The following is a 21,441-nucleotide window of genomic DNA, read 5'->3' on the forward strand; positions in this document are numbered from 1 at the left end:
GTTGTTTAAGCCACCCAGTCTGTGGTATTTTGTTATGGCCATCCTAACAAACTAAATCAGCATCAAAAACAACAAAACAAGGAAACAAGGTAGGGGCCAAATAGTCTGAGTCCTGCATTTACTTCTTCTTCCTCTTTTTTAATATTTATTTGACTGCACTGGGCTTTAGTTGCGGCATGCAAGATCTTTTTAGTTGCGGCATGTGGGCTCTAGTTCCCCAAGCAGGGATCGAACCTGGGTCCCCTGCATTGGGAGCGCAGAGTCTTAGCCACTGGACCACCGGGGAGGTCCCTGCATCTACTTGTTTAGAGAGTTGTTACGCCTCTTGAAGTGAGCTACACAAGTTCTGAACGAAAAGGCAAAGCAGCAGTGTCTCCCTCTCAGCACCCTGCCCCCAGCAGGGCTCTGTTCCGGCCTCCCCCGCAAGCACCCTCTGGAGGGGTGGGAAGAAGACGGCCAACTGAGAGCCTCTGGCACCCATGTGGGAAGAAGGCCCTTCCTGCTTTCTCTTCTGTTTAATAAACCATTGCTGAGGCTCTGTGCAGAATCAGGCATCACAGAGGTGTGTTGGGGCAGAAAAGGTGAGTAGGAGGGGTGCCCGGGCCCCAGGAACCCTCTAACCAGAGTTCAGGGCACCAGCGTTGAGTGCCACTGTCGCCATGGTTGTTCTCCTTTTACATTTCTCAGAGTTGCTCTTTATGCCTGTGGTCTCAGAGTACAACTAAGGTATGTAAATAACAGATCCCTTATGTTTGCCAAGTTCTTCAAAGTTGACAAACCTCCCTTACAAAATGGGTCTCAACGAGGCACTCATGATATGTAACATTGATGTTACTATCACCATTGCACAGATGAGAAAATCGAGGCCCAGAAAGGATGAATGACAAGGCCAAGATTCAACAGCTGAAAAGTTCCAGGAATTAGCCCAGGCCTTTTGGTGAAGCAGTGAAATATACGAAGGACTGCTAAGAACTAGGAAAGGGAATTGAGGGAATTCAATTCACAGGACCGCCTCCTCTCCATTCAAAATGAGCAGGGGAATGGCCCAGATGGCTTTTTTTGTTTTGTTTTTGGCCGCACCATGCGGCATGTGGAACTTCCCCGACCAGGAATTGAACCCATGCCCCCTGCGGTGAAGCCGGAACCTTAACCACTGGACCACCAAGGAAGTCCCCAAATGACTTTTCAAACCCTGTCCAGCCTCTGGACTCAGAGAGACAGGAAGGCACCAGAGAGTGAGTTGGCAAACTCAGCGTAGTTGGGCTTGGAAGATGTCCTCAGACAAGCATCCTTAGGCAAATTCCAAGGGGAGGTGGTGACTGGGGATGTGAGCTGCAAAGCAGGGGGGATTTTCTACCCCTTCTCTTTAAAATGGGAATAATAATACAACAGAGGCATTCTCACTGAGCGGCATGATGACCTCTGATTAAGGTAAAAAAACACAGAGCAAAGCCAGCATTAAGTCATGAGGGGAAAGGCACACTTGGGGATCGTCACCACAGCCTCCAAGTCCTGTCCACTGTGGCATCTCATGACCATTAGGGTTGATTTTTTTCACCTCACTTTCTCCCTGTATTATTTTAATATTTGATAGATGACAACCATAGATAACTCATATGGAAGTGAGAAAGCATAATAATAAAATGAACTCCCGTGAGCCCCTCAGGAACTTAGTGTTGTCCAGAACGCTGCCAACAGCCTGGTGCCCACGCTTGTCCTCTTCCCCATCTCAGCCGCCAGAGGTAAGTGTCACCCTGAATTTTGAGCATAATTATTGCCTTGCTTTGAAAACACTCTTTTATCACATTGACATGTATTTCCAAACAAAGGACAGTATAGTTTTTGAGCTTTATAAAAACAGTATCATGCTCTAGTTCTCTGGGATGCTTTGTTCACGCAACATTGTCTCTCCAGGAAAAGTAGAGAAGAATGTGGATTTCGGGGTGGGCAAAACTGGGCTGGAATCCAGATTCTAAATGCTCCAGCTGTGTGATTGCATGCAAAATTTTTTAAATTAATTAATTTTATTTTTGGCTGCGTTGGGTCTTTGTTGCTGTGTGTGGGCTTTCTCTAGTTGCGGCGAGTGGGGGCTACTCTTCGTTGCAGTGCACGGGCTTCTCATTGCGGTGGCTTCTCTTGTTGCGGAGCACGGGCTCTAGGCACGTGGGCTTCAGTAGTTGTGGTTCGCGGGCTCAGTATTTGCGGCTCACGGGCTCTAGAGTGCAGGCTCAGTAGCTATGGTGCACGGGCTTAGTTGCTCTGCGGAATGTGGGATCTTCCCGGACCAGGGCTCGAACCCGTGTCCCCTGCATTGGCAGGTGGATTCTTAACCACTGCGCCACCAGGGAAGTCCCTGCATGCAAATTTCTTAACTCCATTGAGTCTCATCTTCTTCATCTATGGAAATGGGGCTCTCCTTTCCCCTACAAGTTCACAAAGAGGATTAAATAAAGCGTATATAAATGTTCCTATTACAGAACAGGTTTTTAAAAATTATTGAGAGCTTATTTTTTTTTCTTTCATTTTTTTCTAGCTCGAGGGGGTAGGATCACTGATCCACAGGGGGGGAAATACTTACAAAATTATTCCTCCCTAGATAATATAACCAACTATTTTTTCGATTACGAACTGGGAACACAAATTTTATTCAATGAGTAAAGACATTACTAAAATATATACTTCAGCTATATATTATGACTTGCTAATGGATAGAGGGGGAGAGAAAAAGGGAACTAGTGGGAGAAAGGGAAAAATAGAAACTATTAATGAGAGGTCAGCAACTGTGTTTCTGCTTTTTGAAATGTGAATTAACCATTGTTTACAGCTCTTCGATGGCTCCAATCCCTAAGCCTATTAAGGTCTGCTTAGAGTGGGATTCTCTCAGCAGCCCACCAAGGAACAATTATTCTTTGGGGTGCAGCAACAGTGAACAGAACAATGTCAGGATGACATCAAGTTGTGAACCAGCTGGAAAGTTCGATAAGCCTGTGCCAGATGAAATTCCTTGTGATATCCCAGTCCTCAATTAAGCTCTTTTCACACGTACCTACTTTCCGTTCATAGAGATTTTGTGGTTCACCTCTTATGGTATGGCCTTCTTCGCCTGCTTCCAAAATAAGGTTTTCGGCAAATAAATAGGCTAGTGGAAAAGGCAAATGAAATCCAAGATCTGGAGTCAGGAAAACCAGTGAGATTGACATTAAAATGCAGAGCACTGAAATATTTATATGTGCCTTTGTGAAATATTAATGCAGCATCCTGCAAACATACAGGCAAACACTCGGGGGCAGGGCACCTTCAGACTCTTTGAAGACTGCCTTTTAACTGAGCTCATCACTGGAAATGTTCCATTCGCCTCAGGGCACACTGTGGTCTCCTGAAGTGTCAGCTGATCAACACAGCCTTCTTCAGAACTAACCCAGAACACCTAGTTCCCCTGGGCCAGCTGTTCCACCCTTCCTCACACCTGGAGGGCACCAGCCCTCTGCCAGCCGAGAGGCCACAGGGACTGGGGCCCTGTATGGGATTGGCACAGATGCTTGGCTTCGGGCTGCTAGGTGTCAAAGTCATCCTCAAACGATGCACATCTTCAAAGGCTCCTCTCTGCCCACTGCCTGGCCCTGTGCTTCCTGAGGGACTTGGGAACCCCAGCGGGTGCCTTCAAACCCCAGAGAGCTGCGCTGAGGGGGACCCAGCCAACAGGGCTTTATGTAATCTGGATGAGAAGGAGCGGGGAGGAGCAGCCTGTAAGTAGGAGGGAGTCCTGGATTCCCAGGACTTTACAGAATGTAGACCCCCGTAGGGGAAGTTATCAAGTCTGTCCTGTTCATTGTTCTAACCCTGGCATCTGGAACAGTCCTAGGCATACAGTGGGAGCCCAATATATATCGGTTCACTGACCGACTTGCAGCCCATGGAGGTTGGCTGCCGAGCTATCCCCACTCAGGGGCAGTGCCCTTCGCAAAGATGGAAAGAAGCAAGTGTGACCATTTCTTCCATTTCCAGAAATGAATGACAGGGCAGGCAACAGTAAAGGACAGATGAGAGCATGTTTAAAATGATGCAAAGCAAAGTGTCCATCCACTTCCTGAAAGGTCTCCCACAGTTATCAAGCTGAAGAAATGAACACAGTACTAGGAGTCAGGAAGTCTGGGCTTTCGTCAGACATGTTCACGAATCTGCTGTGTGAAGCACAACTAGTCACTTCCTCTCTCTTGGCTTCAGTTTCCTCTTCAGTACAGTGCAGTGGTTGGGCCAGACAAGTTCCAAAAGGCTTACCCTTTGGTCATGATTGCAAACTCAAGACTGGGTTTGTCAAAGCCATTCACTGCCCTCTTTCCTAGCAGGAGGGCAGCCGCCTACTCGCTACCACGTTTTACTTCCTAGGAGGGCCCAGGAGCCCTTGTTCTAGAACATTCCCTGCTGATCTATGTGACCAGCCACAGCCATGACCCAGGGGCCCTGAACACAGTTAGCAGTTCTCAGCCTCGGCTATCCTCCAGAGGCTGGAGGGAGGCACAGAGCTGGATCCTCCTGAGAACTGGGACGTCCAAGGCAACGGCAGAGCTTTCTTCAACAAGCTTGCAGGCCGCTCCATTTCTGGCTGGAAGCTTTTCTGAAACTGGACTGCCTTTCTGTTTCTGTGGGGCCATTTTGCCCTAGATCATTCACTGGATGAGGGCCGCTGGGCCCAGTCTCTCACACAACGTGCTTAAAACTTGCTGCTGGCAAAGGGAAAGGATGCCTCCCCTTCTCCCTGTGCCCTTTCCTTTCCACCCTCTTCCCCTCTTTCCTTCCTGGCACACTTTCCCTCACTCACCTTCCAAAACTTCTCTCCCTTTTCCCCACCTCTTCTCATGTACTTTCTCAGCCTTGGTGCCTCACCCTGACCCTCTTTACTTCTGGCTTCCAAGGGTCTTCTCTTGGGTTTCTGCTCAGCACCACCATTCCTTTGGCCTGGAAAGCAGGGCTCAGATTTCTATGTTGTCAAAGTTCTCTTGCCATCTTCACTCAAGGGTCCAGGTAATCCATCTTTTTCTTCCTCTCCTTTCTCCCTGTAGGTCCCTCTTTGACCTTCTCCAACCACATCTTCATAAAGCCCCCTGCCCCTATCTTGGCCGTCGTTGGCAGGTGTATTAGTTCTCTGGAGCGGCCTCAACACAGAAGCACAGTCTGGGTGGCTTAAACAACAGAAATTTATTTTCTCATGGTTCTGGAGGCCAGAGGTCTGAGATTGAGTCTTGGCAGGGTTGGCTTCTTCTGAGGCCTCTCTCTTTAGCTTGTAGACGGTCGCTTTCTCACTGTCTCTTCATATGGTCCTGTGCGTCCTGATCTCTCTTCTGATAAGGACACCAGTCCTATTGGATTAGGGTCTACCTCAGTGACCTCATTTTACCTTAATGACCTCTTTGAAGACCTGTCTCCAAATACTCAGTGGTACCAGAGGTTGGGGGACACCACTCAGTCCACACCAGCAGGGGTGACTGTCGTCGTAGCGGAGGGAGCACAGGCATTATATGCTGGTGCCTGGGCTGGTTTTCTTGGGCTGCACTCCTTTAGGGAAGGATGTAGAAGGTAGGCACCCTGCAGTCCAGAGCGGGTGGCTCAGTATGACCCTCGGAGGTGCTATCCACTCAGCACCCCAGGTGCTCCCCGACAGTCATAGGCACCTGAGCTAAAGAAAATCAGATCGGGAGAGTCCTAAAAGGAGCCGTGCATCAGGTAAACCAGAAGTTTAATAAAAGTGAAAAAAATTACAACACAGTGGGCTGAAAATGGGCTGCTTTAGAAGGTTTGATATGTCGGCCAGCATGACACGTGGACTCCATGTGGGTTCTGGGAGGTCACAGGATTGGTCCCTCACACCCCAAGATTCATTTCACTTCTTATCTTGTTCCCATGGGGGAGGCCTCTGTCTTCCTGGTGTCAGTTTTGACCAGGCTGGTTCTGAACTCCCTCATCCTGTGAGGAAAGCTGCCTGAATCTGACCTTCACCCATGATGATGATGGTCATTTGCATAATTTTCTTAGGTCCACATCCCCATCCCAGGTTCTGAGGTTGGCAGCAGGTGAAAGCCCATTTTGTGGAGAATTAAGAGCTTTGGGAATGCTGGAGTCTCCTGCATTCCCAGGAGGTGACAGCCACAGCTCCCAGGGTCTCCTGGCTCCCCTGCAAATGCTTCTGAATCCTGCATGCCCATCTCTCTTGCAAAGTGCTCAGGGATGCAGAATGCCTGGGTGCTGGCGACAAGCGGGGTCCAAGAGTCTGCATAGAAAGGAGCCCTGCGGGGCCCAGGCCTCCCTGGTGGCCACCTTGAGCCTGGCCAGTTAGGAGGTACTGCTCCTCCTCCGGGGGTGGAGGGCTTTCCTTTTGGCGATGTCCTCCTCTGTGTCACTCTCACAATTCCTCTGGAAGACAGAAAAAAAGAGAGACCCAGGGCAAGAGGGTCAGAAGGTGCCAGGAATGGGGTTGTGCTGGGTAACCTGAGCTGATACACCTGGGTCACGGGCCTGTAAACCAGGGAGATGGACATTGAGGGGAAGCCTGTTGCTCTGTCCAGACACCAGGGGTGGGTGGGATGGGGGTGGGGAGGGACCTGAAATGGGGCCAGACCAACTGCCTTGAGGCCGCCTTCCCAGGAGGAAGGAATACAGGCAGAGCAGAGCATCTAGGGAAAATCAGGTACCAGAAGAGGCCAAATTATAATAATAATGAAAATTATATCCGGTGTCCTTTGTGGCTGCCACATAATCAAGACCACTCGGATAGTCGGTCTGTGGGCTGGTGGGTCTCCTGAACTCAGCCTAGAGAGAACGGGGGAGGGATAGCCACAGGGATCTCCCCAGACTCCGAAGGCCACCTCCCCCCCTCTTCTTTGACTGCCTTAAGCTGCGCCTTTAGCCAGCCCTGCCATGTAGTCTTTCCAGGGAAATGGCTTCCGTGCTCCATTTTTATGAACGAGAAAAAGAGTAAAGTGCAGTCCGTCAGCTCCTACATGGCTAAGCCGGCGTGGAGCAGCCAACCTGGTGGTCACCGTGCCTTTTTCATTCACGACACATGCATCTAATTAAATTATTAAAACTATTAAACAAAGTCCTAATTCAGAAAGACAATGCAAGTCATAAAAAAAAAAATCTATTGTCAGATGTTCAATTTTAATGCTTCCTAAACAAAAGGACGTAGCTTTTCTTTTCTTTTTTAAGGAAAATGCCTTTTGGAAAACTGAATAATAGATGTCTGGAACCCATTCCTTTTTCTTTTTTTTAATTCTTTGGCCACACCATGCAGCACGCAGGGATCTTAATTCCCTGACCAGGGATCGAACCCCGGCCCCCTGCAGCGGAAGCCCAGAGTCTTAACCACGGGACCACCAGGGAAGTCCCCTGGGACTCATTCCTTTTCCACATGTAGGGTGAGCCATCGAGCTGATATCAGGTGCTGACTGTTTGAGTAAAAAAGAGTGTTATTTTAAATGTCTGCACAAGGACAAAAATTAGGAAAGAGTTTTATACGCTTTTCAGTTACTCTCTGTTCCTCTTTCCCAATGGCCAGCACTGTACCAGGGCAACTCGGCCTGAAAGGCATACCCGCTGTCAGCCATGTGCCTACCCAGGGCCCTCTCTCCTTCCCCTGGCCTGAGCCAGCTGGCAATCCAAGGTCAAGATCAACTTTAGCCAAATACATCCTGGACCAAGCCCGGCTATAACAATAAAAATAACTCGAGCTCTGCTGAATAGAAACTTTTGAGCATGAGTCAGGGCCATACAATACAAAAGACAGCTGGAGAACAGTTTGCCTGTGATTAACAGGGATTTTCAGAGGGAGCAAGTCCAGTCCCCTTTTACAGCAGATGAGGAAGGCAGCCAGAGAAGGGACATGGCTTGGCCAAAGCCACACGGTTGTTTTGGGTCTCTGGAGCCATAAATCCTCAAGTTCCGGACAAGAGTGAGAATCAAGAAGGGCTCAGGCTGGTGGCAGGGAGCACAGGGGCTGTGCCAGGTCCTGCAATGCAGCCTAAGTGCTGTGCGCCCTGAGGCTGCCCAGGGCTGACGGCCCATTCACCTCAGGCTGCCGCCTTCCAGCCTCTCCCTGAGCAGGCAGTCACCTTCTGTCCCGACCTGTGTCATCCTAGACCCTCCTGGGGCCCTCACCACACTCGGTGAGCAGTGGGGAGGGTCTGTCAGGGAACCTCGACCAGCTGCAATACTAACACTGCATTTCGTAGCACCAGCACTGCATTTTACAGTCTACCAGAGGATTTTAAACAACAATAATAGCTGCGAATAAGTATTGAGCACTTAAAATGCCAGGCTCTGAGAATATGTCATCATTTAATCCTCATGACTACCCTGTGAGGTAGGACCTATTGTTAACCCCATTTTACAAATGATGACATTTTGGCACAGAGAGGTTAAGTAATTTCCTCAAGGTCTCACAGTAAGTGGAAGATTTGAATCCTAGCAGTCTGGCTCCAGAGGCCATGCTCTTGACTACTATATTATTTTGTAAGTCTCTCATTTTAGATGTACGTAAAACTGCAACAAGCTAATCAAATATAAGATATCATCTAAATATTGTTTTTATTATTATTGACAAACTAAAGCAAAACAGAAATGGGAAAAATCAGCAAATGAATGTAAAGCTTTCATTCTAAAGCAGATCCTTGGATCGTCAGGAATTGATTTTGGATTGCCCCCGGCAGTCTCATTGTCCACTGTTCCCACGGTCCCTGGCAGGCTACAGGTCCTCAGGGGAAGGCTGGGGCTGTGGAGTGGCAACAGCAGTCCCTTCGAAAGCCCACCAGGAAAGGATTCGAGGTCCTCCAGAGGCTCATGCTGCCCCCTTGGAGCGCCCCCTCCCAGCACTACCCCAGTGGTCCCCCCCCCCCCCCCCCCCCCAACACAGATCACTGTGCACAGCCTGCCAGAAACAGTTCAGCCCCACCTCCTCTCCCCGCCCCCTTCCCCCCAGCTCCAGGCCACACCCAGAGTTCCACCCAATCAGAGGGCATTGCATTTACCCACCAGGTCCTCATTCTGCCTGAGCTGCACCTTCTTCATCAGGGAGCGGGTGAGGTGGTTACACAAGGAGACGATGCTGAAGGAGAGCTGAGGGAGGGGGAGGAGAGGAACCGCCAGGTGAGGATGTGCACCGAGACCCCGGAGGGAACCAGGGGCCCACCTGGCCCCCGCCCCCACCCCTAAGCCCTGACCCACCTTCCACCGCCTGCGGACATACTGCTTCTTGAAGTTCTCCAGGTTGACCAGGGACTCCCTGCGCACCAGGGCTTGCTGGTTGTCCACAGGCTGGGAGACAAAGCAGAGCATGGCGGCTGACGCTGGGCTTCGGACGGCAGCAGGGCCCCTGACCTCATGCCACCCTTAGCCTGACCCCGGGACCTCCCTGCTGGGCAGGGCACGCAGAGGAACCTCACGCTGAGGGCAACGGCTCCAGAAGTCCCAGCTGTTCCGGAGATGCCCTCGGCACCCCTGCACTATTATTACCACAGCCAGATGTGCACACTGGCTGGGCTGGAGGCTCAGCCCCTACCTCCCCGAAGGGGAAGCGCAGGAGGCAGGTCCTTCAACCATGGGTCACTCTGGGGAAGGGTCATCGTACAGCAGCCCACGATGCCCACTGTGCACTGGGCCAGTTCTGGGCCTAGCAAAATGGATGCCTCGTTAGCAGACGGGCATTAGTACTCCACTCAAAAATAAATGCAAGGAAATAGGGGCTTTGATGGGGGTCGAGAGGAGATGGGATGTGTAGTTGCCTTTCACTGCTTGGCAGTCAAGGCTTAGCTTAAACCCTGACTTCTCCAAGAAACCTGGCATGGCTTCTCTGAACCTCAGTTTTCTCATCTGTAATATGGGGATAATAAATAACATTGTGTCACAGGGTTGTTTAGGATTAAGTAAATGGGGATGTAAAGTGCTTAGCTTAGAGTTGCTCAATAAATAGTAATATATTATTGATAGCCTTCCTGTCTTCTCCATTCCCTCTTTTTATAAATTATTTTATTTTTATAATAGCTTTATTGCGATGTAATTGATATACAAAAAAAACTGGACATATTTAATGGACTCCAATGTGAGGAGTCCATTCCCTCATGAATTCCTGCCTCTTCGTAAAACAAGGTTTTCCTAGATTGAGAAATCAAGAGATGGGTTTTAGGGGTTCTGTGAACCTCCTGAAATGCTCTGCAAACTTTAGTGCATAAACTTGTACATAAATGTTCATAGCAGCCTTATTCATAATAGACAAAAAGTGGAGAGGACCTAAATGTGCATCAGCTGATGAATGGACAAACAAAATGTGGTATATCCATACCATGGAAGAACCGAATGGAAAATCCATTCATGGAAAGAATGAAGTACTAACACATAGTACAACATGGATAAACCTGGAAAACAGCATCATAAGTGAAAGATGCCAGACACAAGAGGCCACGTAGTGTATGATTCTAATTACATGAAATGTCCAGAATAGGCAAATCCACAGAGACAGGAAGTAGATTAGCAGTTGCCAGGGCTGGAAAGAGGGGAGAATGCGGAATGACTATCTATGAAAGGGTGTGAAGTTTCTCTCTGGGGTGATGAAAATGTCCTGGAATTAGATAGTAATGATGGTTGTATAACCTTGTGAATATACTAAAAAGCACTGCATTGTACAGTTTCAAACGGTGAATTTTATAGTATGTGAATTATAGCTCAATTAAAAAAAAAACCTTAGTGTATAGGTACAGACATACATTTCCTCTGAGAAGAGTCAATAGCTTCCAATGATTCTTAAAGGACTCCGTGACTCAAGGAAACGAACTGCCTGGGGCGATCCACAAGGTCCCATCCAGCTCTATTCTTCTCTCTGCTCTGACAGCCTCCTCACAGCAGTGCCTCCTCTGGCACCTCAGTGACCGCTGAGTGAGGTCACTCACTGATTCCTGATGCCGGTCTTGTCTCCTAACCACACCGCAAGCACACCTCCATGCCTGTTTATTTTTCATCATGGCGCCAGGTGCCAGTGGAAGCCAGTGCATATGGCCGGCCCACACTGCTCTGGACCTGACATCTTCTGGCAGGAGGCCCCTTCCCTGTTTACCCAATCTCCCTCCTCCAGGACGGCCTCTGTGTGTTTCAAAGCCCAATTCAGACATGACCTCTTCCAAGATAACTTCCAAGAAACACTCTCTCTCTCCCAACATGACCAAAACATGAGTGCTCCTTGATTATACTTAACCCCTCTCTCGGTCAGCTCTGCAGTGGAGTCATCCCACTAGTGGACAACAACAGGAAGAACTTTCTTCATGTTTTTGTCAATGTTTCCTCACTACCCACTCCTGATGCAGAGCATAAGACAGTGGGTGCTGAAGAGCTGTACGGATAAACTGTTTCCCTGAGCTGCTGCAGAATCAAACCAGAACGAAGTCCCAGGACCTGCTCATCCCCACCGGCGAGAGGCCCAGGCACCTGCATCAGCCCAGCCGTGAGACCACGGGAGGGTGTCATGACACCATGACTCCCCACAGCTCTGCCTGGGAATCAGCGAGGTGAGAGGCAGAGTCCTGGGGAGGTCAGGGAGCAGGGAGGAGAGTGCACGCAACCTTGACATGGAGGGGAGACGAGAGAGCCAGGGGCTATTCACTCCCCCAAAATGGGACACGGTGGTTTGGGCCAAAGAGTGCAGGAGGGGAGAGAGGAGGAAAAGGAGGAAGGTAGAGAGGAGAGAGAAGAGAAAAGGATGGGGGCTCTGAGGGGCCCATCAGGCCATGTCTTGCTCTCCCAGCCCTTTCCTTAACCGCCTCTCACCTCCTCCGCAAGCCCAGCCCTGGCTTTAGGTCCCACCTGGAAGAGAGATGCAAAAGAGGACACAGGGCAACTGATCTGTGCTGAGCCTGCCTTTTCCTGGCATCAAAACCTTCCAGCAGGGCTTCCCTGGTGGCGCGGTGGTTGCGAGTCCGCCTGCCGATGCAGGGGACACGGGTTCGTGCCCTGGTCTGGGAGGATCCCACATGCCGCGGAGCGGCTGGGCCCGTGAGCCATGGCCGCTGGGCCTGCGCGTCCGGAGCCTGTGCTCCGAAACGGGAGAGGCCACAAGAGTGAGAGGCCCGCGTACCGCAAAAAAAAAACCTTCCAGCAGCTTCTGGGCACTCTCAATAGAACCCAACAGGCTCACCAAGAACCCCAAGCCCTGTATCATCTGGGTCCCTCTGTAACCTGACTTTCTCCCCACCTCCTTCCTGTCCCTGTGGCTTTCATGGCATGCGTCTGCTTGCTGGTCCAGGAACCCAAGGTCTCCGGGTCTTACTGTATTTACTTTGTCATCTTGTTCTGGTCTTTGCTCAAATGTCACCTCCTCAGGAGGCCTTCCTTGACCACCCTGTATAAAATAGCACCCAGCTGCCCCATGCAACTCACAGTGCCTCTGCCCCAGTTCTTCATAGCACCTGTCACTACCTGACATTTTATTCCATATTTATTCATTTGTTGTTAATTCCACCTCCCCATACCTCTCAGCAACTAGTCTCTCCTTCCCAAGGTGACTGGCATCCTGCCTTCCCAGCCCACAGAACATTTCTCCCTCTAACTTCACAAATGTCTGCAATTCACCTTCAAGTCGAACCCTTGCAAGGGACACTCTTGCACTTCACTTGGACAGTTTGATGAGCTGGAATTAGTAGACTCTGGGAGTGAAGGGACCTCTTTTTGTCTACTTACTGATTGACACCCTTGTGAGGCTAGAGATGGCTAAACCCCACGTATGGAAGGCTGACAGGCAGGCTCGGGGAGTCCTGTTAGTGAGAATCCCACCTTCCAACTGGTTCAGCAGTGCCAGCCACTGAGCAGAGATGCCCAACTAAAATATCACATCGGACCATTCCCAGAGGCCATTCATGGGAGGTGATGCAGTCACTTCTAGGGCCCTGTCTATATGCTACACAAAACAGCATGAACTCTGAGGAAGAGGCTATAAACCTGTCAGGCTGGCCTTTCCCAATCAATGGGCCTTGCTGGTTGCTAAGAGGCTCACCAAGCGCTGACACTGTGGTCATCTAGGCATGAAGGCAGAGAGACATAAATTCTGCAGTGAGATCAGTTCCCAGAAGGAAATGTGGCACCAACACTTTGGATTAAATTCAGGGTGTGAGAGGCAACAGAGCTTGTTCTGCCTTCTCCTGACCCTCCCCTTTCTGCAGACAAACAGTGCCCCCCTTCCAGCCTTGTGGTCCTTCAGCGATACCAGAGAGTGTGGGCGATTTTGACCAGGCTCCTAGGAGCATGTTTGGTGTCTCAGAAAAATGTTGGGAAGGGAGAAAAGAAGACAGAACGCTGTGGCTCAAGTCAGGTTTTGTTCATGCAGATGCAAGTGTCTCTGAAAAAGTCCATTGGGGAGAGCTAGGCACACCGACATCCACAGGGCAGGGAGATGAAGCAGCAGCCCTCCTCCCAGGCATAAAGACAGACCCTGGCTTTCCAGAAGAGGCACTCCAAAGACTTTCTCTAAATACCAGGCCTCCATAAAAAGAAACGAAAGTGAGTTATTCGTAGTGAGGTGGATGGACCTAGAGTCTGTCATACAGAGTGAAGTAAGTCAGAAAGAGAAAAACAAATACCGTATGCTAATTCATATATATGGAATCTAAAAAAAAATGGTACTGATGAACCTAGTTGCAGGGCAGGAATAAAGAGGTAGACATAGAAAATGGACTTGAGGACATGGGGTGGGAGGGCGAAGCTGGGGCGAAGTGAGAGTAGCATCGACATATAGATGCTACCGAATGTAAAATAGTTGGCTGCTGGGAAGCAGCGGCACAGCACAGGGAGATGGGCTCGGTGCTATGCGATGACCCAGAGGGGTGGGATAGGGAGGGTGGGAGGGAGACGCAAGAGGGAGGGGGTATGGGGACATGTGTATGCATATGGCTGATTCACTTTGTTGTGCAACAGAAACTAACACAGTATTGTGAAGCAACTATACTCCAATAAAGATCTATTAAAAAAATAAAATAACATCATAAATAAATAAACATCAGGCCTCCTCTACAAACTGCCAACAGTTTGCAACTTTTCGAACCTCCATCTGAGTCACTACTCCAGCCCCATCCTCCACTGAAAGCCATGGACACATGAGCACCCACTTTCCTCTCGTGCCCAGGACTGTCTCTCTGAGCCTCGCTCCTTCATCTCCCTTAGTGGCATCTCTGTACGTGGCATCTCCGCCTCTTCCTTTTGCTGGCTGGAGCCTGGGCCCTGCTGGCCTTACCTCCCTGTTTAACCAGGAAAGGAGCACGTGAGGCTCATAGGGGCCTGAGTCTCTACCTCCTTATGCCTGGGTGGGGAGAGCTGCAGAGAGGCTGTGTTCCTGCAGGTTGTCCCTACACTGAACAAGCCAATGCAAAGAGGTAAGAATGTCCCTTTCCTTGCCTAACCCAGCCTTACTTTTCTGAGTTAGGTCTCAGCATAGAGACACTCTCACTTTTAATCTTCTCCCCGGGACCTTCAGTTTTCTGAGCAAGTTTTCATCCCCAGGAAAAGCTTCAAAAGCTCTCCCTCCTGTACTGAAGAGACTTGAGAGACATAACATCCAACTGCCATGTGCGGTCTGCGTTTGGATCCTGAGTTGAACAAACCGCGGACACCCTTAAGGACACCCTTAAGAAGAGTAGGGGTGGGCTTCCCTGGTGGTGCAGTGGTTGAAAGTCCGCCTGCCAATACAGGAAAAAAAAAAAAGAAAAGAAAAGCAGGGGCATGTGACTCCAGAATGTGTATCCAGATGATAATAAGTAATGATTCTTGATTTTGTCAGGCGTGATAATGGCGCAGGGGTCATAGGAAAAAGAAACTCCCTATCAGAGATTCCTGCTGAAGAATTTTTGAGGTAAGTCAGTCTGAAGTTTGCTTTAAATTACTTCAAAGCTGGGTAACGGGTACGTGGAATTCACTCTGCCATTCTCAATACTTTGGTGCAAGTTTTGAAAATCCCCCATAACAAAAAGTTAAAAACAGAAAGTCTCCCTCTTTTAAATCTCTGTAACCTCCTTCCCTTTAATCTCCATTTCACAGCTCCAGGTTCCTGACACCAAGCTGGGCTCATCCCCATATCCCTCCAAATTCTGCCTGGTACCTTCCCCACAAGGCTACAGCTTGGAGGGGAGTGTTGGGGGCAAGACCCCACCCCCCCGAGAATGTTTCTGCCCTCTGCCACCCCTCTTACCCTTCCTCAGTCAGAGTTCGTCTCCCTCCTGTTTTCTGGAATATTAGGTACCCCTGTTTTCTCACTCACCATGGCCTTCCTCACCTCCCAGTTGGTTGGGGCCCCATCTGTCCCAGACAGTGAGTCTTCTATTCAGGGGTTGTCTTGTCCTTATCTGTCACCTCCCTCCAGAGCCAGAGCACAGTCAGTGTTTGTCCAATGAACTGGCCTCTTCTGCTCCTCAAATATGCCCACTGCTGGGTCTCCTCTCCAGGGGCAAAGAATCTTCTCCACAGGCCAAGAGTTTCACAGACAAAGCAGAAAAGGCCATTCAGTTCCATAGACATGTACAGAGGCTGCCAGTGGGGGTGGGAGCTGAGCACCCAGCCACCTCCCACAAGGGCCCACAGTCCTGCCTGATGGAGTGAGGTGGGAAGTTGCCGCCTTCAAGATCACCTGGAGAGGTGGGTGGCTGGTACGGGGAAGTGGTTCGCAGAGGAGACTCTGGCTTCTCCTACCATTGTTACTCTGTTCCATCCCTTCACTGCCAGCACCCTGCATCTGCAGAATCACCGGTTACCACGTTATCACGCCATCTCCACCCTTCCCCACGCAAAAGGGTAATCGTGTGCGGCAAGCCTCTGCCTCAGAGCAGGGACAGACTGCTGCCTTCCCCAGGCACCGACTCTCCAGCCTCCTTGGGAATCGCTATTCAGGAAGATGTCACACGCTCACCCTGCGCTCCCCAGGATGGCATTTGCCCAGAGCACAGAGGCTGACCTTTCATTCACAGCCTGGTGAATGAAAGGATCCTCTGTGACGGTAGATGGGCCGGCCCACAGAGCGGCGTCCCCCAGGTCTTCGTCCGTCTAGGTACCAACGAAACATCCCATCCCGCCACCATCGGCCCTGCCCTGCCCTGTCCTTCATGTCTCTGTTAAAATGCCAGCTGTGGGCGTGTCGGGAGGAATCTAGCAGGTCCTCTGGCTGGGCATTCCACAGGCTTCCTTGGGCTCCCCTTGGCATCAGGTTCTGCTGCCAAAGGGTGATGGGAGTTGGACCAGCCAGGTGACAGAGGAACGTCACAATCTCCTCTGATTTCCCTGAAAGACTTGGGGGGCATTTTTCACTTCACTTCCTTTTGTCTTTGGAAACTCTTAGTACATAAAAGAGTCTGTTCATAAAACATCTAAATGACAAGTTGTTACCCACGACTGGACATGAACACAGAGAAGACGATTCCACTACTGCGAGGAAAACCACTTAGGGTTCTGACCCCAGCTCTGGGGCTGACTAGCTGGGGGACTCTAGACAAATCCTGTCCTGTAAAATCCTGTAAAAAGAGGGTGTCGGGTGGCTCACGTCTGTGAAGCTGATGCCAGGATTCTAAAATAACCACTTCTCTCTCCCTCTTCCCAGTCTCCCTAATTCAAATCATCACCCACATCTTACTACTTTATTGCGTTTTATTTCGACCTTCACAAGAAAGTTTGCCCAGAGTTGCTCAGTCAGGGGCTTCCTTTCCTTAGGAAACCTGTTGACTTGGCCAAAGGGACCTTTCATCTTTGCAGTGCCTTATGCCAAATGGGTATATCATGTCCTGTAACAGGGCAGGAAAATTCTTGGAGAGCTCGTAGATGGGTCTTTTGTATCAGTTCTTCCAGACAGGGTTTAGGGAACAGGCCTTTGCCATCTTCCATTGATTCCAAGATGCACATTTTTGGATCTCTGAAATCAGGACTTAACTCCCAAACAGTGGCATCATATCCTTACTGTCGGTCTGAAGTGAAGGCAGGTGTTCCGGAAGATGACCACACTGATTCTGCCAGCCATTGGGGCCACCCAGCCTCAAACTGTTTGATGTTAGATTCTCTGCTCGAGGTTCTTTTGTTTTTGTTTTGTTGTTGTTGTTTTGTTTATTCACTTGTTTTGAGGTTCTTTTGGATTCCACTGATTGTGCAAATACAGAAAGCAAACCTGCACGAGTACCATGGACCTGGGACTCCCATTCTCAGTGGAGGATTTTTCCATCCCTCTACCCAGTGTCAAGGTTGAGACACACACGTTCCCTTGCCTCCCCTTCCTGCCTGGTGGCTTTATTTCCCATTTACCCTTTCAGTGAGGGTGTCCCAGCTTTGTATGTGGAATCTCCTATTGGACTTCCCATCCTGGGCTTTTTTTTCTTTATTTTGGCGTCATAAAGATGCATTTACATTTGATGAAAATATGCTTTCTTACAGTGGATGAAAAAAGTTTCTGTTACAAATGTTATATATGATATTTGAAGCGATCCAGCATGCGAATAGAATTAGAGGTAGGATTTTAAAGAAATGGTTTCATGGGATCACAATCTCATGCCTCATCCTAAACCACTCCCCATCTGTGCTGCTCACTGGGCATCCCTTCCCCCACCAGCACGTCAGGCTGTTGACTGCCTGGCACCCATCATGGCTCCCCATGACTCTTGGGGTGAAGGCAGAGCTCTTTAATACGGCAAAGCCCTGCTGGTCCTGTCTTCTCTCCAGCCCCATCCACGCCATACTCTATTCTCTCCCCTCCAGCTTTCTTTCCGTCTGAGCAATTTCAGCTCCCAGGCCCCCTCCCAGCACAGAGCCCTGGCATGACAGCTCTGTGGGGAGCACTACCTTCTCCCTGGTTTGCTTAGCTGATCTCAGCTCCAGCGTCACCACCTCAGGGATGCCTTCCCTGACTAGATCATCCCCCACTGCAGGCTCCTGCAGTGCTGCATCCTTCTCTCTCATTGCGTAGGTCCCAGCTGCAGTTCTACCTTTGCAGAATGTTCTTGATGAATGTTGGAATCCGTTACTGGACTGCAAACTTCGTGAGGGCAGGAAACATGCCTGTTTTCACTCAACATTGTATCCCTGGGGCCAGGCTGAATGCCTGGCAATAGACAGGTGCTTAGAAATTCTTTGTGAATGTGTAGATGGATGTGTCTTGGTGTAACCTGCCCCACAGCAGAGAGTAAACTCTTGGAGACTGGGGCAGTTAGGGGAAGCAGAAGGAGCAACGGACATCATCAGAAAGTCTCCACTTTTGCCACTATTGTGACCTTGGGCAAATCACATCCTCTCTGTTTCCTCAGCTCCAAATTGGGAATAACACCTACCCCACCTATCTGACGGGGGGTTTGTGAGTCTGTGAAGGCACTTTGAAATGATACGATCTGTTCCCTCACCCCCAAGCTTCTAGCACAGCACTGGGCCCACGCTCCACACTCTTTCTCTGTGAGCTAGTTGGCTGGCCCCTCCTCCGGGAAAAGGGAGACAAGATGATCCAGTCCTCAGGGAGGGGTGCGCACAGCTTGAGGTCAGGAAGGGAGCACTGAGTCTTGGGCTCCCCAATCTTAATGTCCACCCTCTTCAGACCTTCGGGACATGAGAAAAGGAACCTGCTTGTTGAGTCCTTTCTGGCCTTCATTCCCAACACGAGATTGGAGCCCTTAGCCAGAGGCGGGAAGTGGAGAAGGGCGAGATGCTGCCCCTTCCCTCCTATTCTGCAGGTGATCTTCACACAGGGACACAGCTGGATGGAAACGATAAACTGCGTGCCTTCTAGGACACACTTCTTAGGACAATTGCCTGAAGGTATAAGGCTTCCACCTGACTTGGCAAAATACATGAAAATGCTTACTTTACCTCTGGGATCTGAACTTTAATATTAACGTGGATTTTTACAGTAAAGCCTATTTCTTCCCATATACTTCATCTTAGAGTCGGGCATCCTGGGTTTCTGTTGCATGCGTATCAACTAGCTATGAATGAACCTCAGTCATTTTCCCTCTGGAGGTCAATTTCCTCTTCAGTTACACGGAAATGACAGTAACAACAATCATAATACCACCTACCTTCCTGTCTCACAGGTTCCTTTAAGGATCAAAGCCATAAATGCTTGGTCAGTGAAAAGTCAATAATAAATGAAAAGTAATCTTTTCTCTGTGCATTCAGAATCCCTCCTTCAGCAGCAGGAAAGCACCAAGCCAACTGACTGTTATCCCTAGTTAACTAGAATATTACCCAAGACCTGCAATCTACGAGGCGGGAAGCGAGATGTGAACAAACCCATTATTACAAATCAGTTATCAGGTATCTCTCCAGGGCCAGCCGTCCTCCCTCTGTAGGAGGGTACACTGACGGGTGTTCATCCTCAATCGTTTTAACAGCTTAGCTGCCCTGCCAGCCACCCTCCCAGAAAACCAGGCTGGTGAGAGGAGGTACAGAATGGGTAACTAGCCAGCCCCTCCGTGATTCTGCATTCTGGGAAGAGGGTGGAAGGCTATGCTACAGACACACACCCCTGCAGGAGAATTCTAGTCGATGCCCTGGCAGGGCAGTTGGGAACGGGCTTCAGCAAACCATCCAGGATGCACTCCTGACTCGATTCTGGTGCTCAGAGCTTCAAGCTGGCCTAGACTTCCTCACTGCATGATCTGTTGAGCAGCTCCCCTAGGCACTCACTAGAGTCCTGGCAACACACGGAGCTGGGGCTGTCCATGCTCCCACTCTCCAGCTGGAAGCCGCCCACCAGTTCCTGGAGCCACTGTAAGTCTGCCAAGAGCTCCTGCCCCAGGGCTTCAAACTGCGCCTGCAGATGGTCCAGTTTCCTGGCTGTGCTCCCGAGGCGGGACCCCGTGGCCCGGATGTCCTCTCGCAGGAGCTTCTTCGAGGACTCTACTTTGCGGAACTCGTACCTGAGCTGGGACAGGTCGTGCCGGGCTCTCTCACTCTCCTCCCGGTACCAAGCCTCCTTCTCATTGTAGATGGAGACCAAGGTCTCCACATCGTCCTGGATGGTGTCACGGGCTCCCGCCAGGGCCCGGCATCCCTGGTCCACCCGAGCCACGTCCTCGACCACACAGGCAAAACGCTCGAAGTTGACATAGGTGTTGTCGGGGGGCATGCTTGAGTGGCATTTGAGGGTGTACTCTCTCAGGCGCTCGGTCTTCAGCTGGGCGGGCTCTGCCTTGCGCTGTTCAGGGGTTCTGATCTCTCCTTTGGACTAGGGGGTGTTTAGACAGAAGGGCCAGAGTTACTTTGACGTCCGCTCCAAGGGCAGTCCAAGGTGCAGGCAGACGGCACACGAGCAGCCTCTTTGCATTCACTGCATGCGCCAGGCCATGGGAGGACCGGGGAGGAAGGATCACCCACACAGACCGTAAGAAAGGTCAGGTCGAGGAGGATGGGTGCTGCCTGCACGCTCATCTCAGGGCAGGGTGGTCCATGGCCATTAGAGAGGGTCTCCACACGCACAGCATTTAAGGGTGCTCGCACAGACAAGCAGGCTAGAGCCAGGACTCTGCAGGCATCCACTCAAGGGCGGAAGCATACAAGGCCATGGCTGAGGGGGGGAAGCTGGGGGCTCCCTGGGCCTTGGCAACACTCGGCAAGCTGAGCTAGGAGGCAGCCCACCAGACTCCCTAGCTCTGTGGTCTGGGCCCAAACCTGGAGGGCCCCTGGCCTTCCCCATCCTTCAACAAGCAGATGAACCTGGCCTTCTCCAGAGCACTCCAGCCCTCCCTGCTCTCCATCTCCCGTGGGCCTCTGCCCCTTCTCATCTGCACCCTCAGATCATCCTCGCCAGCTCTCCCATCTAACAATTTCAGTGAATGGGCAGTCTGGTGACATCCCTGGGAGCACACATCTCATCAGTCAGCAGAACTAGGGCCAGAATCCCACCCTCCTGATCCCTATCCCGCCAAAGTGCTTTTCACTGGCACTTTACTGTGCCTAGACTGCAAGGCCCTCTGAAAACCCAGCCGCTGGAAGCCCAGTTACAAGGCGGGTTAGGCAGGGAGTCACCTTTGTGTCCCCACCCTCCCCAGAGAGAATGGAACTGCCCTAAGGAGTGGCTGCCTCTCTCTCCCAGCAGGCCTCCACCTCAGAGCCCCATTCCCTGAAGTCTCCAGGGGCCTGAGGAAGCCGGTGACCGGTTTGAGTGTCATCCTTTACTCAGAACTTCGAAAGTCAGAAACAAGGAGCCCCGGTTACAAAGTTGAGGTTTTTAACTGTCACTGATCTCTCTCTACAACTGAGGAGTCCTGATTTCTGCTTTGAGAATGACAGTGACGTGTCTTCTGACAAAGAACCCTTTGTAAGATGGGCCCAAAGAACATGGAGTTCAACTGACATTTGTGAAGGTTTCATTTCATAAGTCACCTGAACACGTGAAATAGAAACTTAAACTTGTAGACCTATTTGAAGAAGTCCAGACCCTTGGAAGCCCCCAACTAG

General features: G+C 50.4%; 1 protein-coding gene across 10 annotated transcripts in view; it reads right to left on the reverse strand.

Annotated features, from left to right (window-relative positions):
• Positions 1 to 6,184: 6,184 nt before the first annotated feature.
• Positions 6,185 to 21,441, reverse strand: part of DAPK2 (death associated protein kinase 2) — a 119,692-nt gene continuing 104,435 nt past the window's right edge. For 5 of the 10 annotated variants that reach the window (XM_067749870.1, XM_067749838.1, XM_067749848.1 and 2 more), the window contains one exon: positions 16,639 to 20,209. In XM_067749870.1, the coding sequence (XP_067605971.1) occupies positions 19,619 to 20,209 (591 nt within the window). In that variant the 3' untranslated portion in view covers positions 16,639 to 19,618. Of the gene's footprint in view, positions 6,409 to 9,024; positions 9,109 to 9,216; positions 9,307 to 16,638; positions 20,210 to 21,441 lie in introns of those variants that run through there. The other 5 variants (XM_067749911.1, XM_067749889.1, XM_067749895.1 and 2 more) reach the window with 3 other exon arrangements.

Source organism: Pseudorca crassidens, chromosome 1, assembly GCF_039906515.1.
Source record: "Pseudorca crassidens isolate mPseCra1 chromosome 1, mPseCra1.hap1, whole genome shotgun sequence".
Taxonomy (NCBI): domain Eukaryota; kingdom Metazoa; phylum Chordata; class Mammalia; order Artiodactyla; family Delphinidae; genus Pseudorca; species Pseudorca crassidens.